At 36.1% G+C, this 12,340-nt stretch overlaps 1 protein-coding gene across 3 annotated transcripts; it reads right to left on the bottom strand.

Moving 5' to 3' along the window:
- Positions 1 to 827: 827 nt before the first annotated feature.
- Positions 828 to 11,972, bottom strand: LOC143846970 (cyclin-A2-4-like). 3 transcript variants are annotated; one of them, XM_077355601.1, is made up of 12 exons: positions 11,815 to 11,972; positions 9,657 to 10,017; positions 8,946 to 9,252; positions 8,494 to 8,627; positions 7,935 to 8,027; positions 6,317 to 6,450; positions 4,932 to 5,007; positions 2,287 to 2,363; positions 2,143 to 2,176; positions 1,876 to 2,025; positions 1,655 to 1,789; positions 828 to 1,286 (listed from the first exon to the last, which is right to left on the bottom strand). In XM_077355601.1, the coding sequence occupies exons 2-12, from the start codon at positions 9,960 to 9,962 to the stop codon at positions 1,233 to 1,235; spliced, it is 1,500 nt and encodes a 499-aa protein (XP_077211716.1). In that variant the 5' UTR covers positions 9,963 to 10,017; positions 11,815 to 11,972; the 3' UTR covers positions 828 to 1,232. The 3 variants fall into 3 exon arrangements, with proteins under 3 accessions (XP_077211716.1, XP_077211718.1, XP_077211719.1); XM_077355603.1 differs by having other exon boundaries at positions 11,810 to 11,964; XM_077355604.1 differs by lacking the exon at positions 1,876 to 2,025.
- Between the last annotated feature and the right edge of the window lie 368 nt (positions 11,973 to 12,340).

The raw sequence follows: 12,340 nt of genomic DNA, 5'->3' as shown, positions 1-12,340 counted from the left end.
TTCTAGATTCGACACCGAGTAAAGATCTCATTCACAAGATTGAGGCATGCAAAGATCAACAGCTTAAGCATATATTAAATGGCATCTTTTTCGTCATGCTTAATCAAAGGTCAAAATAATACAATTAAAGTGAAACCAAGAAATGTGATCACCATTATATTTTGAGCAAAGAAAAGGCAATTTGTTGATCACACAGGCCTTTGATTATTGTGATTTTTAGGCTCTTCGGGAATTCAAGAATTGACAAATCCTTTGCATGGGAAAGATGATTGTAACTCATCCCAGTCTCCACCATATACTATCTAGGCTCATCCTTGTAAGAACTATTCAACATTGAATGGAAATAAGCTGAAAATCACACTTATCAATGCCTACAAGGTCGGTTGAGTTAAAATATGGCCTCGATCAGATTGTTAGCTTAATTCAGTCAGTGTTATTTTTTAATCAGATGCAAATTAAGGGCTACCAAACTTAAGATATTGCTTCCCAACAGTTTCAACTTTAGAGAATTAATTTCAAAGTAATAAATTTAGATTCCGTTATGCAACCCTTCAGAAAGAATTCTGCAGTTTTTACTGCTGTGATAATGGAAAAAGATGAAAGAAACCTGAGAATTGCATTCGGCAAACTCGACCCACAACGGCCAATTCTCAAAAAATGCAGCGTAAATGGCAGTGAAGAATCTGATTTTCCGAAGCTACACAGAGTCACTTCCTAAGATTCTGATTCTCCAGCTTCATCCGCTAAGAATTACAAGCCTTGCCAAACACGCCCTTAACTTTAGATAACTTGATAGAATGATAATTTGAGAGAAAGATCAAGCAAAAGAAGAAAAAAAATAGTATATTTGCATAGTGAATGTGAGAATATTAGAATTTGAATCAGGCTTGGGGTACAAAAATACCTTCAAGCAGTTACAGTTCCCTCTTTTAGAACCTTGTAGATTTATCTGAGATATTGCAACTGAATTTAGATGGGATAAAAGACTTGAAATAAACTAGCCATTTGGCATTTTAATTTCAGACTGTTCTGCACCTTCTAATGCTTCAAGTTATATGGACAGATTTGGAAGAACCAAAATCTAGACCTTACAAAAAACTCTTACAACATTTAAAAAAATAGGAATAGATATCGGATAGACCCAAGTGAAGAACTGCCAAAATCATGAATTGGAGATGATGTATTAGTCAAACAACAGTTTGGCAAATAGTAGATATCCACATCCAATACCATCAGAAGAGTGTTTCCAGCAGCTTGGGAGAAGTCAAAGATGCGACACACTTGAACTGTCCAAACAACACAAGCACTTAAACCATCAAGCAGAAATACTCAAGTAAATAAAATGCAGTTAACTTTAAAGTGTTATAGCAATGCTATGACTGTAGGAATCACGATTCCAAAATTTGAAAGTTCACAGGAGTTGTGAGGGATCTGAGTTTGATTTCACCGAGAACTCGGGCTAGAGATTAATCAAGGTTTACAATTTAAAATGTCTCTGTAATCAGATATCAAATTTTCTCAAGTCCTCGATCGAGCATTCTTTGGATTTAATAAAAACATTTCACCCTATTAAGTCAACTTGGATCTTGATGGAGACAACTGAGAATTTCTAGAAGATGTTTTATTCAACCCTAATATGGCCTTGAAATCTAACCTTGTCTTGCCTATACTTTTCACGTATACCATTGAGGGGACAGCAATTGGAGTTCGCTTGCAAATTGTGCATCTGAATAACTGTAGCCTTGAGATCCAACACCTTGTAAGTTGTATAGTGCTCCAGAGTTGAATTCTGCAACAAATATAAATGAACCTGCCACCTAAATTGTTGAAATAAAGCAACCAAAAGCAAAGAAGGAAAAAATGACGAGTGCAGACCCATGGATGGCCAGATTGATCTAATGTCCATCTAGCAAGGAATATAGCAGACGCAGCTATGAGTGAGGGAAGGAACTTAAGGAACCCATACTCAACCAATGTCAATTCTGCCAGATAATTGGCCAAGAACTCCAAGATTAGGGTAGGAACCTGCAAATTAGAGTAATTAAGATCACTAATCCAAATTTCCTCCAAACAGCAATTAAGACATGAACTTCATGTTATTTTCTAACTTACGGCAGGTTCTAGAGAAACCATCCGTCATACCTTGTGAGAAGCTTGTGCTGCCCGAAGAAATCTCCTGCAAACAAAATGGGAAGAAGTCTTTTAGAAAATTCCTTGAATAACCAGCGAGATAGAACTCAACGACTTTGGAGATATTACATAACATGTGGGAGAAGGTAAGTTCACCTCAGAAATGTTTTTATGGTGGGTGCCGACAGCTGAAAATCCAAATAGTTCAACACTCGAATTTCCATTTCCAGCAGCTGTCAATTTACTTGAGAATTATTTATTTGATAGGTATATGTGCAACCAGGAGTATTCAAGACAAATTTTGGAACAGATGTGGTAATCCAGTGGAGCGGTCTGATCCAGTTAACTTCCAGTGTGGTAAAGTCAGGAGTGGGATTAAGATCATTAGTTCACAGGCTGAAGGTATTACTTTTATGGATTTTATTAGAAAATTGTATAATATAGAATCCACATCCAAAAAGTATAGAGTACTTTCATCTTAGCCTTTGATAACATGAGATCATGATGGTTGATGTTTGTGAAACATGTATAAGGTCTGTTATGCTGTCTTTTCCATGATAACATAAGTTTTAGCAACTGTGTGGTCAAAAATTCCATGAGGTATCACCAATTTAAATTCTTTAAAGGCAAGTTCTCTTTTAATGGAAAGTAGAACTCCCAATATTTTTTATTTTTGGACTATACGGACTTGGGAAAAATATGCACGATCAAGTTTGGGTGCAGTTTGATTTCCAAGAAAAAGAAGAGTTGTAGACTGTCTTTCAATCAATTTTGGGTGCAGTTTGTTTTCCGATAAAAAGAAGATTGTGGGTTATTGTTCTTCAGGTGCCTTTCAAGGGAGGATCTATCTCTCCTCATAAAATAGTGCTCCTGATCTAGATCGAAGCAGATGTGTTCACAAAGGGGCTCATTGGAAGCTGCAAATGTGTTCATAAACTGGCTCATTGTTGACCAAGTAGCAAATGTGTTCACAAAGGGGCTCATTATTTTTTATTTTTTTTATGGCATAGGGTACATTATACACCATCACATCTATTTGATTAGAAAGCTGAGATGTTCCAAGGAACCTTTCGGCATGAGGGGTAGGTTAGAAGCCTAGAACTGGTCGTTTAACCCAATGTTTCAAAACACAGCCAAAGCAAATCACAGTCGACTTGGCACGACACGACTAAGTACTCGGTTGATGCAGTCATAGCTCAGGACGAAATATGGACTCGAGACTTGACAAACTACCGAATCTTTTGCTTTTTAAAGTGTAGCAAAATTGAGGTGTCTACAATGTGCTTATTTTATGACACATGTCCGTCCTTCGGTAGTGTAGTAGAAATGTTATGCTCCAAGGATTCATAGATCCAAGGGAGCAAGGAGATATGGCATCTTAGTTCTATGCAATACTTAATTGTTCCTAGTTGGGAAAGAGACTGGACATCTCTTTATGTATACAGCTAGCACCAGTCTTGCCTACATGGATGTGTCATAAGGTTACTTATCTCGGTCATCACGGTAGTGGACCCTAAGCAAGAAGAGTGGGTGTGACGATTGGATCACGCAACCGAACCAGATCAAATAAAGAACAACTTGTGGACAAGAGAGTATAAAGTTGTTCTAACAGACAGGACCCTTCACATCTCCTTAGACCTGAGGGATCTTATTGGTCTGTCAGCCCGTTCTAGGGTCTCAGTCTATCTCATAGTGATTCTAGTTTCGAGTCACATTCGGATAGAGCTATATCCTAGAGTAAACCCTCGGGACCAATAGTGATACTCAATAAGGGAATCTTTGCCCTAAAATTTAGGGATTGACATCTACAATTTTGTGAGAGCGGTAGGACTATTATATATAGCCTAGCCAGGCGGATTTGATAAAAGGTTTATTGGAATGTTTTATGAAACATTGAAATGTTTTCAATGGATTTTACAAATGCATTTGGAGGCCAAACACTGCTTGTCAAAACAGTTTTGATTGACTTCGCAGGGCAAAACGTGGACTGAGACAAGAATGCGGTCAATGTAAAAGGAAGTCGAGTTGAGGGAGTCCACAATGATGCAGTTGAGTTTTAAAACTATGGAACCGTTCAAAAAGATATACTTTCCCATATATGTCATTGTAATATCTCTTTTGCGACGGGAATGAAAATCTAATGCAATCTTCCCCTGATTTTGTCTCCTCTTTTCTTCTCTATTCTCACATGTCATTCTACAAGCTATTACAGTTTCTTCTAGTGCATTTAGTGGTGTGCTCTTTCGTGTGTGAAACTAACCTAGAGCAGATCCTACTTGCATTGAAGCATAGAGACTACTAATTGTGACAGTGAAGAGACCGATGAACTCATCATGGCAATAACCCTACTTGTTCTCAAGGTTTTAACTCATGTACATATCAGTCATACTCAGCACTTATTTCATTCAAAACGACTGATGGGTTGTCAAAATTTGAAAGCAATTATGCACTAAGAGAGCAAAATATTTCTGATTCGGATGACATCGGTGGAAAAATTACTGCATACACAGTGCACATGACCAAAATACCCTTTGGGAAGAGAAGAAAATATTTGATAGTCAAACCCCATGACCTGTGTGCCTTCAGTAGACATTGACTTGGGTGCAATTTACATGGTAATAATGTTGTTTCAATGAGTGAACAGGAAAATGACAAATATCCACAGAAGTGGACCTAGTAACTGATATAAAGTTGGTGTTGTAACTTTCCTTATCAAAAATGCCTTCCATGTTCTTTCTTATTCATGTACCAATTTAAGCATGCAACAACAACCAAAATTCAAAAAAGTTGGCAGCACATACCTCTCCCCGTGTGTAAATATTGTCGATGAAGAAGAAGAATTCCTCCACACGAGGTGCACAAATTTCCTCGTACTTGCTATAAGTCATTGAAAAAAAGGAAGGAAAAGTAGAACAATCTCAGATTTCACTGCTTGAGTAAAATTAAGTCAGCTAGACAAGGTACCCATTTTTTCATTATCATGACCAAAATGCTCTTTAACATCCTTATTGTCTATTGCAGAGTTATTTGAATGGACTCTAGGCAAGTCTAATATGTACCTGACTAAAAAGATGAGTGTAATTTATAACATATAATCATAACCGATATTGGCTATTCTAGTCGATAAAAAATGAAACCGTGTTGAATGCAAGCTCTACATACCTTAGTTACATCAATTTTAAATCACCTGATAGAGAAACAATTGACAAGAGCAATTGCTTTGTGGTCTAAACACTGTTAACTTACCAACTTCTCCAAAAGCTTAAGCTGTTGGAGAAAGGCGTTGTTTATCTTTTATACTTTAACACTCTCCCGCACGTGTGGCCCACTTGGCAAACACGAGGCACATGTGGTCCCACTTTGGGCCGACCATTGCATGTGTATTTTTGCTATCCGGGAGGTTTGAACTCGAGACCTTTGGCTCTGATACCTCGCTAACTAACCAACTTCTCCAAAAGCTTAAGCTATTGGAGAAAGGCATACCTCGCTAACTAACCAACTTCTCCAAAAGCTTAAGCTTTTGGAGAAGTTGGTAAGTTAACATGGTATCAGAGCCAAAGGTCTCGAGTTCAAACCTCCCGGATAGCAAAAATCCACATGCGATGGTCGGCCCAAAGTGGGACCACATGTGCCACGTGTTTGCCAAGTGGGCCACACGTGCGCGGGAGTGTTAAAGTATAAAAAGATAAATAATGCCTTTCTCCAACAGCTTAAGCTTTTGGAGAAGTTGGTAAGTTAACAAACACAAAATCATGAAGTATAGTCTACATCATCATATTTGCAATTTACATTGGATTAGAGAAGGATAGTTATATTTCTAAATTAAAGGAATTTCTTTCATGTTTACTAAGAATTTACAATGTTTGGATGTTCAGTTTCTATTTTCTATCGCCATCTCTTATGCTTGGGCTTCCTCTTCTTTTAATAAAGCTTAAATTTCAAACAATCTTTAAAAAGAATGACAATTAAAGCTTCAAACCACTTTACCACAGAATTGAAAATTTTCCAAAGAAAAATATCTAACTAATATAGCATTCAGGTAAAAATAGCACAGTGAATTGTTTACGATAAAAACTTTGAATTGAGCCCATATAGTCGTATAAAACTATCTAATATTAAGTTGGCAGTGCTCTCTAAGTGAAAAATGGCAGAAGAGTACACAAAGATCCATCTTAAAAGAACATACGAGGCAATTAGCATGCAGGTAATGCCAAGCAGTTGGAGCTTTTGTCTTTCAATGTAATTTTGAGAGAGAAATCGATCGATGATATATACTGTGAGGTAAAGTGTATCAGGAACAAGCTTACATTCCTCAGAAACCTGAAACCGGAATACAAACTATTAGCAACATAACCATTCATCATATGTTAGTGCAACAATGTCGAATTTATACATTTAATTTAGGGGACTGATATCTGTGTTTTGATAATGGGACAAACTCACCTTGTTTTACATGTTTTAGCCAGCTGTCAAAGGCTGCTGAGACAATTTTAAGAATTGTAATAGCCTTTGACAGCTGGAGAAAACATGTAAAACAAGGTGACTTTGTCCCATAATTAAAACACGGTTGCGTGGATATCAGTCCCTTAATTGAAGCATTAAAATGTTTCTTTTATGAGAACTTAGAGATCAATGTATGTTGCAATGGTTATCAATCTTCCCGTGAAAATCGTAAAACTGTACGAACTCAAGTACTTTTTATTTCCTCGTTTTGAAATAAAACAATCCCCAACTAGTTTGGGACAAAGGTTTAGTTGAGTTGAGTTGAGTTTTGAAATAAAACAATGCATTGTGCCATCATATGACAGATCCTGTTAATGCATTGGTTTATCTGATCACCAACCTTTATGTGTTGTTAGTTGTTACACTTCTCAATGAAACGCCATAACGAATGAAAAAGGTTAAAGTTAAGATAAGGGGAGTAGTAAATATTAATTCCTTCATTGGGTTCATGTAGTAAAAGATTTTGTTGACGAGAGTTTCTCAACGAGGGAAATCCTGGATTATTTTATATTTCTGTTGTCTTGGTTTTTTATTGGAAAAATATTGAGAAACAATATAAACAAAATATGAAGCTTGGAAAATAGAATAAAATGATGATAAAAATCTTATGAGATTTAATAGCAAAAACACCTAAAATGCAACAATATTGGATTAATATCACAAAAAAAACATGTTTTTGAGATGAGAATCCTAAGCTAGAGAAAGAGGTGTGTGCTTTTAAACTTCAAACCACACTTGGTTTAAAGTTTTCAAACATCAAAATATTTTATAATTTTCCTAAAGGATCATTACCCATATCCCACACTCAAATATTGGATTATTATTGTATATGCATCCTAAAATGTTATAACTTGGAGGATCCTCATACCAAATCCTCACAATATTCGACACCTACACCCGTATCTAGGTACCATAGAGTAATAATGCCTAAACTGCAATAAATGTCATTTGATCAATAGCCATCAAGCAAGGAACAGGGGCGCCTTTCAATGAGATAAAAAGCACATAGCACCCTATCTGAAGTACCTGTTTCAAAGATCTAAGCTAGAATGAGATATTGAACATAATAAAAGTAAGTGAAATCGAAGTAAGGCCATCAAGCAGTTCAAAACTTCAAATCGAGTCATGGAACTTTTACAATTTCAGAACTGCAATTGCATATGCATGGCATTTCCAGTGTTTTTGTTAAATAAGAAACACACAATTAGAGTCATTCAAAAAGAAAAAGAAAAAAGAAACACACAATAAGATTTCGAGAAGACGTACATGTATGAAGCTTACATGAAAGAGAATACACAAACCTTCACAAGCCAATCAACCAACATTCCTCGCATGCTCTGAGTGGTGTCTCGCTGTAATTTTTCCATGAAATCAGAACAAGGTCTTCGAATGAGCTGAGAAAAGAAAGGTCATTCTTGTAAGTGATCATCAAGCATGTTGAGTAGACAGGAAACAGAAAACAAATCCAAAACACCAGTGTATTCGTATAGAATAATAAGAATATCCTTTCAAAGATAACTTTATATTCTTGCCAACAAAAACAGAGACGAAAAGGTTTTAAATCCCAGCCAAAACAGATAAATTCTAACCAATTAGCAGATTGTATAAAAATTGTGTAGCTAGAAAAACAAGTGGAACATTGTTTAGCCCTGGCATCGTTGGGCAGTACCGATTTTCATGAATAGAGTTGAACAAATACTTCAAGAGTTTGCATCAGGAAAAAAAAAAAGAAATAGAAAATTAGCTTCTTGTTGAGTTGTACAGTGAATGGGAAAGATGGACATCAACCATGAACCGCCATGACACAAAAAAAAAGGTCTAGTTCCTACAATTATTAAAAGCAATGTCTCAGATGCAAACCTCTGCAACACGAAGATTAGCATAAATATCAGGGGCATATAGACCACACAGTTGAGGATTTTTGTGCTCAGAATCAATGTCTGTGAATTTCAAATCAAGTGAACACCCTAGATCCGCACAAAGCTTCTCTTCAGCTGCATTAGCCAAGTAAAATAATGTCACACACTCAGTTGCTCATATCTTTAAAATAGAACAATTTAACCTAAAGAACCCTCCCTTCTCTGAGATGACCAAGTATCCTAAGCTTTTCAACAGTGACAACTTTAAGATTTTCTCAAAATATCACCGTCATATACCAATTCTGTTAAACAGTTTCAGTAATATTGAGGATTCCAAACCTGTGAAGCCAGCTCTCAACTTGTCACTAAGAGCTTGGTCATGGGTATGATCTTCCTGTCCTTAAGAGTTTGTGGCTTTTTCAACTGAAAAAAAAAATTGAATATAAAGCAAACCTTTCTTTGAAGGGCTCATTACTTCAAAAGGTTTCCTGGAACTCTGTTTACCAAGTAGAGGATTTTCCAATGCACATGTTCTTATGTTCTTGTCATCTTTGATACTCCCCATATGTTGTTGAGCTAATACATGTTCTTCCAGCTCTGCTGGAAATGTAATTCCTTCTAAAATGTCCATTTTCCATATTTTTTCAGCTGTCATCGATTTTGCACCCCCTTGAATATATGTAGTTCCTACAGAAACAATAGGGGCCTCCTTGGGATCCTTTTTGCGAGTAACCGGCTTATCTTTCTTGCATATCCTAGTCTGAAGAGAAGCATTAGCAGAAGCAAAATTCAGATTATAGTGGAAAAAATACATAGAAAACTTATAAAACCACACAGTGCTAAGATAACTATAAAAGATGCAACTAATAAGAAATTTTCAAAGAAACAATTAGTGAATATTAATAACATCTTAATAGTGACACAAAAGTATCAAGTGTTATTCAACCAATGTCATGAACTATGAACATACAGAACTTCATAATTAATTATTTTTTCAGCTCATGCGAAAATGATAAGTTTCAACAATTGAGTTTTACAGATTCCAAGGAACCAACAACAGCAATTATTATTGTATAAAATGCGGGTAAGCTTTCAAAACCCTTCTATTAAATTTATAAAAACATATATGTGATAATAGTGACAACAAAAGGGAGGGTGTCTAACCTGTTTTTTCGCTGCATTGATGCAGTTCTTATATGAATTCTCGCCACAAACATTTGTGACATCTATAAGCTTTGCCCTTCTTTTATGCTGAAACGATGCGGTGGCAGGAACAGTATTGTTGTTCTCATCTGAGGCTGCTCTTTTTGAATTTCTTCGAAGAACCCGCTTTTGATCTTGTTTCATAGATGATGGTTTCAACGGAAGCATCCCACCAGTTGAACAACAGGATGCAGCTTGAGCTCGTGTGATTCGAGCAGTAGGCTCTCCATTACCAGCAATTAGTCTATTTTCTTTTATTACAGTCATAATGGCCCTGGAGAAGGATAGATGCAAGGGGATCAAATGAAAAAGCTCATCAAACCTGCACATTCACAAGAAGATAATAATAAAGAAAAATCAGAAAAACAGAAAAGCGAATAGCAGGAAAGAGGGTGCTGACGCAGATTAAGGTCAATGGGCCAGTTTGCATTAAGACCATGAAAGAGAATCTCATGTATGACAAGGTATTCTAGCCATCCTACAATCAAAAGATCCCTTATCTCCATTCATGATATGTTCCTCAAGTGCTAATATGAATAGTTCCACAAAGTTGAGCATTTTGGTTTCCAAAAAAATATGAAAGACAGATATCAATTATATCCAGGTAACTGCAACAAACAGAGTGCCCCTATCTCCTACCTTATATTAAGGCATAGATGAGCAACAATTGTCTTACTCATGGAAAAAACAGCTTGTTGTTTTATGAACAAACAAAGAAAATAGAAGTGGTCTGCCACTTTGGCCGTGACAAGATTACAAGGAGAGAAACTGCAATGCCCTATATCAGAAGTTAGAAACAAAGTAGATATTTAAACGGAAAAAAAGAATAGACTGAAGAATAACAAACATAACTCTCCCTTTTTTCATCGAGGTGCTTAAAAAATTAAAATACAAGCTTATCCTAACACAAAGTAACACCACAATGGCAATCATGCCCATTGTAGAAAAAATACATAGATGGCATGCCCTGTCAATTGTTGCTTTAGTAAGTTCATACACAAGCTAATCCTCGATTTTGATGTAAGGAACACCGATGACTTTCTTTCCACCTCTATAACAAAGTGGCAGTCCACCTCAATATGTTGGTCTTCTTGCTAAAAAGAGGATTAGAAGTGTCGTAAATCACTGCTTAATTGTTGCATTGAAACTTCATAGAAAACTTCATTTAGGGATGAATTGAATCACACTCTTCACATTCACCTTCATCGAGGTTCGAGAACCCAAGACTTAAGAATAACAAACAAAACTCTCTTTCCCTTCCTCGAAGTACTTAAACATTAAAAGGGTAACTCATCCCAAAAGAAAGTAGCACCATGTCATGAAGTTAAATATCTATCAAGATTTAATTACTCAAAGCGGATCATAGACGTCAATCGTGCCCATCTTAGAGAAAATACCATGAAGCCATGTCCTGAAAACTGTTGCTTTATTAAGTTAATATACAAGATAATCCTCCATTTTGATGTAAGGAACATCCTTTCTACCTCCCTAACAAAGTGGCAGATCACCTCAATATTTTAGCCCTCTAGTTAAAAAGAGGATTAAAATTATTGTGAATCAAACAACATTCCATCTTGGGGGAGTATGACCAAACATCATTCCCATCATGGTTTATAAAAATTCCTCCAAATGTCACTGGTCTCGAATTGCAAAGCGAAATTCTGTCAAAATTTAGCCTGATTGCATTGATTGGGGAGCTCTCAATATTTTTTATTTACTCTTTTTAGGAATTTTCTGTCTTAGGATATCATTTAATTGTCTTATGAAATCCTAAAAAACATAACCAAAAAATTCTTTTAGCATGCACCCAATGGAAAATTTGTGCTTTGATCTTCCAAATCGTGACTTTTTTTATCTTCAATAATCCTCACACTTCTAAAACATTCAAATTTTTTTAAAAAATAAAAAAATGCGAAGAGAAAAACCATCCGCACCACAGATCTCTGACCAGAACCTAAAAGATTATCGATGTCTCAACAAAATTCCAAAACCCTAGCTATTTCAAATGCATGTAAAAAAATTTAAAAAAAAAAAAAAATGCAGTGAAATTGAAACGCATAGAAAATGAAAAAATGGAAATAAAAAATAAAAAATTGTAGATGGAATTTATCTACCTTACCCTGCTTTCCGAGCTTCGAGACCTTTAATGGCCGGAAAACGGATAAGGGAACGAAAATGGAGACAAAGAGAGGGTGAGAGAAGGTCCCATAAATAAATAAGAAGGGTTTGCGTGAGCGGGACGAAAAACAGTTCAAAACTTCAAAATCTCAGGAAAATGGAGAAGAAGTGAAATTACAATGAGCGCCCTGCTGTCGTCACAGCTCACAACTTGAATGGAGGGTCGCAGACTAAAATATCCTCGTACAGTATTTGACTATTGTATGTACAATCCATGTTTTAGCATATTAAATCTAGGGTTTAGCTTGTATAATCCAGGATTTTGTAGTCTAAACAGAAGTGAATTATCACTGTTTGATTATTAAGGTCGATCTATTTGCCGGAGACAATCGAACCCAGGAGTTGAGGGATCAATATTATTCTATATGGTATCTAAATGACTTTGATGTTAACAAGTGGTGATGCTCCTATGGGGCTCCGTATGAGCATGTTGGGTTTATACACACAGTCCATGAAATATGTGCATG

The sequence above is a fragment of the Tasmannia lanceolata genome, unplaced genomic scaffold, assembly GCF_043159265.1.
Source record: "Tasmannia lanceolata isolate RefF3 unplaced genomic scaffold, GAP_Taslan_0.1 ptg000015l, whole genome shotgun sequence".
NCBI lineage: Eukaryota > Viridiplantae > Streptophyta > Magnoliopsida > Canellales > Winteraceae > Tasmannia > Tasmannia lanceolata.
Note: the sequence above shows the minus strand (reverse complement) of the source record. Positions and strands in the feature narration are given on the sequence as shown.